The following is a 6,000-nucleotide window of genomic DNA, read 5'->3' on the forward strand; positions in this document are numbered from 1 at the left end:
TCAGATATGTTTTTATATCCATCTGCTAAGCATATACTTCTCACCACCAGTAAATTTGACAAGTAGAAAAATGTAACTTTCCTTCTCTGCTGAGTATCTGCAAGATGTTACTGAAGTTTTCTTTGAGTGAATTTTCTTGTGACAGTATCACCACTCAAGAGAGCTGTGAGTTTCGTGGCCTATCAATCCAAGGACTTCACAGCTCTCTTCTGACATACATATTTGTTTAAATACCATAGACCTCTAGAAGTCTGTGCTCCGGCTGCCCTTCAAAACAGAGGCAACTTTCAAGTTAGTTTCTCTGTGCCTTGCCGGTCAAGTTTTGATTATCTTTGGGGATGGAGGTTACACAACCCTTAAGGGCCCCTGTTCTATTACGTATATGGTTGTGGAGTTGCTTGGTTTGGTTGGTTTGTTTGTTGGGTTTTTTTAATGCATAAGTAGTTAACTTCAAGTGAAAGTAGTTTTCAGATACCTATTTATATGATAGCAATGATGAATTTATTACATGAATTTCCTTCTTACCATACTAAACATATTAGAGCAGGTTGCTACTGAGCTGAGCTCTTAAAGAATCATGTTACAGGCACAGTGCTGAAAATCTGATTTTCGTTTTATGGGGCACATGAGCAAGAAAATATCCCAGAACTCCATTAAACAAAGCACTAGTGTTTTTGAAAACAACAGCAATTTAAAACCAATTTTGTTTAGATTGCTTTCTGGTTTAAATAAATATAGTCTCCTATGCCCAAGTTGTAAATAACTGATGAATAAACCTTTTATTCCTGTAGTGTATATAATAAAGGGCACAAATTTCACTGGCCAATAAAACAAAGCAGTAGAAAGTTATTCTGCTCTACCACAAACTCCTGCAGTTTATGTGGCGTCTGCACCATATTCTCTAGCTGAGAATCCATGCTGCCTGGGACCCAGAAAAAGGAGGAAAAAGCTTGGTGCCAAGGTACTCCTCCCTGAGAAGCCTCAGCTGAATTCTCTCTCAATAGCCAGTGAGAGAGAGAGCGGCCCTTTGCCAAAACATCTACCAAATTTGTTTATGGCTTTAAAGGTCAGTGTAGTAACCTTTTGCATTCATCTCAGACTGGGTAGGGAGCCAGTGGTGATCCCAGAGCTCTGTGTGATCCCAGCAGGATTTACCACCAACTGCAGCCTGTCACATACTCTACACCCCTTTGCTTTCTGACTGGATGAAGGGTGCAGGTCTCCACAGCACAAATTCGTGTGAATGTCAGCACCCTGGTCATGCAGAAAACATCACATTCTGTGAGCAGTGTGCTAAAGTGAGAGAAATTCTGTTCAATTATATAAGCTGTTTTTATAGTCTCAGTTCTAATGTGTACCTGCATATCAGCCAATGGACAAATGCTTGAAAGCAGAAGCATCCATCTCCCCAGCTATTTCTTCATCACCTCAGACTTGTCCGGTCTGTTTTAAGCAGTCTTCACTCATCCATGCTCTCAGACTATGCTAAGGCTGTCTTCTGGTACATAGCCAAGCGTTAACTTTTTCAGGAACAGATTTTACTGCATTCCATCTTGCTACACTATCACTTTCCCATTAGGATCCCTGCCATAATGTGGGGCATATAGTCAATTCTGCATGGTCTAAAACAATAATAAAAATAATGGAAACATCTGTACAATGCTTGAAACCAGTGGCTCACACTCTCTGGAGTGAGAACAAGACAAAAAATGCTGACAGCATTGACAGTAGTTTCCCATTCATTTTTCAGTATTGACCACCTGTTGCTAAGGGAACAGAATGTAAAATCCAGGTAATACCTGGCCATGTTGCTATACCAGGATTTTATATTTTTTATATTTTATTTTTGTGGGTGTATTAGATTTGGCAGTGCTTTGTAGCAGGAGAAACAGATGTAAAGAAATCATAAAGAAACCAAAGTCTTAGGACACAGTCCTGGTTTACTATGTATTATAAGAAATAAATGAGTAAAAATGGTAACAACGTTGTTCCCCCTTACCTCTAATGACATCAAAGTTTAAAACAAAACAAGCTGAGGCTTTCTCTGTTACCCGTTTGTTTATTAATGTAAAATATTTCTCCTTGTGTCAGATAACTTTCCCCAGATGGCCCATCAGAAACGGTTCATTGAACGGAAGTACAGACAGGAGTTGAAAGAATTGAGGTGGGAAAGAGAGCATCAAGAGAGAGAGCCAGAGGAGACTGAAGAAGCAAGGAAATAAAAGGAGGGCACAGAAGCAGTGGCATATTTACTTACTTAATAACTCTGACTGTGGCCTATGGAGACCTAACCTAGTTTCTTGCAGATGATGAATGAAGAGTGCCTGTTGATATCAAAAAGAAAATTGTAATCTCTTCTTTAAAAGCGTGTGCAAATATAGTATTTCTTTAGTTTGGTTTTAAGTTTGGCTTTTAAATAAGATTTGGATTTAAATACTTTTAATTTTTATGAAAAGTTGTTGATTATTTTTATTATTTTTACTGTCTTGTATGAAGTAATAAAGTATTCATTTCAAAAGCTAATAGGAGGAAAAGCTCTTTAACAATTGTCTCCTGTGTCTAAGTGCTGTGTTGTCAGTGACCAGCAAAGTTACTGCATGAGCTCTGCTGTGGAGGAGGAAGGTGTTATGAGAAACTGATTCAGCTGAGCACTTAAGCATGTACCTAACTTAAGTTTTGCAGCTAAATTTACTACTTTTTGAATTTGCTAAACCAGAGTTATAAAGTTTGGGCCCTTTTTTACAGAAAATGGTACAGTAATTTAAAGGAGATACTCAGTTTTGCTTTGAACAGTGGATGCCATATCTGAAGTGACACAGATGTGTGTGGAAGATTGAGGAGTTTTGTTTTTAAATCACTGTTACAAGACTTGAAGAAAAAGGTACTTATGAAGCAAGAGAATGGCAGTTTCTTTTTGCAGAGAATGTACATGTAGTTTACATTAACAAGTTCAGTTTCTTTCTCAACTTCTTGTTCTATCAGGCTGGTGTCTAATGGATTTCTTCCACAAGAAGATACCAGTGTGGCCATTACTGTGAAGTGGTGTGTTAGAAACTCTATGTGGGTGCTGCTCCGGAGAGGTTCATTGAGAACAGTTTTTGTCAAAACAAGGGCAGTTTGTCCCCAAAGTATAGTTCAAAGGTTGTGTACAGTTTCAAGTCACCCAGTTTCCTTGATTTTTTTTTATGTCTGTGGCTTGTATTAGAAGGATGTTTCTTCTGAACAGCACCAGAAATGGAAAATCCACTGTCTGTTGGTATTTTTTCCCACTGGTTACCAACACTGTTTGTTCTTTTAATTTTGCTGCTTCTAGCCATTTGTCCCCATTAAGCTGGGTTCTCAGTACAGTCCCGTGGTAGGTAATTGTGTAGTCATTTTTTGTCTTTCTTTTCTGATAAGCAGAACAGATTGAACCCTTATTCTCCTTAGCTGCACATTTTCTTCCTTAAAGGAGAAAAGATCCTTTTTGGCCAGTCATTTTTGCATTTTCTGATGTACCATGGTTGTCTGTATTAAAATACAGGGCAGATTTGTGAAGATGGATTTGTGCACAAGTCTGGCCCAAGGAATTCATGCAGATTCATGGAAGAAAACTTTTGCCCAACGGCCACACTACCCTGAGCAGCTGCTTCAGCGATTGTCTGAAGCGCCTCTCTGTAGGTGTGTGATGGACATCAAGGAAAGCACTTTATTGCAGGTGCCAAAGTAGACACAAATGAAGCTGAAACATTCAGGCTACCCAAATGTCTTCCCAAAGTTTCACTTCTGACCTAATCAGTATGTGTATTTTCAGAAGCATACTTTTCTACACTTGCAATGTGAGATGCACTTAAATACGGGGGTTTTTTTTACACTTGAGCCCACAACACTACCTCACTTCTTCCAACTTCTATGATTTGCCTTTTCTTAATGGATTGATGCTTTAAATCCATTTTGGAGGATGAGAGAAAAGAAAAACACAAACACATTCTGTAATTTAGAGAGTGATAATAAACCATTAGAACATAAAGGAGGGAATAAAAACAAGGTAAAGGCAGGGAGCTGCTCTCTGCTGAATGCTGCTGCCATTTGACTTTTGAGAAGTCATTGTAGCTTCTTATAGCTTCAGTCTGTAAATAAAAAGCTGAAATGCTTCTCAAGAGTAGGAAGCTTGAAAAGCACCAGCAACTCCCCTGTCCACAAGTCTTTTGTATTTCAAATTCTTTTGTATAGTTGCCCATCTGCTTCTAACAGTATGATGAAATGGTTCAGTGGTGGAGGGTTAAGTGTAACTGTGTAAACCATTATTTTATTTTTCCCTCTTAACTGTGACCAGTTTCATATGTTTAACGAATAGAAAATGACTTCATTTTCAGGTGTATGATTGCTTAGCAAATTGCTCTCAGCATATCTGACATCACCAAAGTACCCCAGTGGAACTGTTAGCTCATAGTTTAACATTACTTTCATTATTCCTATGTACAATTTCACTTTTCAGCTGTAAGAAGACTGCAATCTTATTCATAAATATTTTCATAAAAACTAGATTGAATTTATCAGATAGGCTGTTTCGGGGGAGGAACCCAGATCGGTTCTTTTTTTTTCTTCTTTGACCCAGAAATTGCTTGGGAAATACCAAACTTTTAAAACAATTTCTGCATTCCAGTTACTGCAGTTAATGAATTTTAGGCTTTTTACAAGAAAATGTAGATGATAACTGTGTTTTCAAAAGTGGGCTATTTTCCCTTTTTTCACTGTGTAAGTGTGGGCTAGGAAGATTGCCTGAAGCAATTTTGTTTTCCTTGTCTTGACAACAAAAAACAAAAGGTAAAAAATACTCTGCTTCCTTTGTTCAAACCACAGTGTCTTTCTGTGTACGGGCTGTCTAAAAGCAGTGGCTGTGAATGTTCCTGTTAATTTCAGGAGTTGTGGGGAATGTGAAATGTGAGCACAGTCCTTTAGAACAGACACCAAGGAGGGGAAGCCTCTCTAAGTTGCCTTTGGTAAAAATTATCATTGCACTCATGCTGATCAGTGGAACAGCTGGAGCTTATAACCAGGCAGCTTGTGCTGCTTTTTAGTAAGTGTGCGGGGGTCTCTGGTTTACTGATAAAGTCAGTCCTTTTTTTGCTTCAAAGCCTGATCTGTTCTCTGATCCAGAGGTTCTCTTGGAAGATCCATTGACTTGAATTGGGTACAAGTAGATGAATGGACAACAGGGCTGAGATCTGCGTGAATCCAGCAGATCCTGTGAATATTTTAATGTGACTGTGTACAGAGCATTGAATAGAATTGTAGCTGATTTGATTGGGGATTTTAGTTGAATTTACATAAAACTGATGATGTGATTTGTAGACCCTAAGTTTGCTTTGTAAGGTTTCAGTTTCTGGAGGATTATTTAACAGCAGTACTAAGAGAACCTTGGTCTCTAAGATTGTTGTAAACATCGTTGCTAATAAAGTTTCCCAGAAAAGACTTCAGGCGTAGTTGTTACTTGCTAAAACAATTTGAAAAGATCAAAAGGCAAATCCTGATCACCTGTCTCCCTACTTCAAAGCCTCTGATTATACAGGCTACATATTTAAAAGAAATAAGTGGTTCACTTGTAAGAAGTTTCTTTTTGGTGGAAGTTTGTAAAGCCCTGTAAGAGCTCAGGGAGTTGCTCATCTGCATCATTTACCACTGTGCATTGTCTTTGATGAGGATGGTATTGCAACAGCAATTTCTGTGACCCGTACATCCACCTTGCTTCTCCCCCTTCCTACCCACTCCCCACATAACATATTCACATTCTTTCTGGGGCCCTACGCTTAAATCAGCTACATGCTCCAGCCGTGCATATTTCTCTATCCATCAGGGAGCACGTTTACCTTAAGAGGCCCCTTTCTTCACCTGCCTGCTACAGATAACAAAGGGAGCACCAGCTTGCGCCCAGAGTCTCACTAAGTGTATTTCCCTTTGCCTAAATCCTCACTTCATTCCTCAAAAGGATTTCAAAGCCTTTCATGAATAAGGGTATAA

The 6,000-nt window shown here is 38.8% G+C and overlaps 1 protein-coding gene across 2 annotated transcripts in view; it reads left to right on the top strand.

Annotated features, from left to right (window-relative positions):
* DROSHA (drosha ribonuclease III) overlaps positions 1-5,454 on the top strand; it is a 74,858-nt gene extending 69,404 nt beyond the window's left edge. For both annotated transcript variants that reach the window (XM_048310989.1, XM_048311000.1), the window contains one exon: positions 2,092-5,454. In XM_048310989.1, the coding sequence (XP_048166946.1) occupies positions 2,092-2,222 (131 nt within the window). In that variant the 3' untranslated portion in view covers positions 2,223-5,454. The remainder of the gene's footprint in view (positions 1-2,091) is intronic.
* Positions 5,455-6,000: the final 546 nt, after the last annotated feature.

Source organism: Corvus hawaiiensis, chromosome 1 (genome assembly GCF_020740725.1).
Source record: "Corvus hawaiiensis isolate bCorHaw1 chromosome 1, bCorHaw1.pri.cur, whole genome shotgun sequence".
NCBI classification, from domain to species: Eukaryota; Metazoa; Chordata; class Aves; order Passeriformes; family Corvidae; genus Corvus; species Corvus hawaiiensis.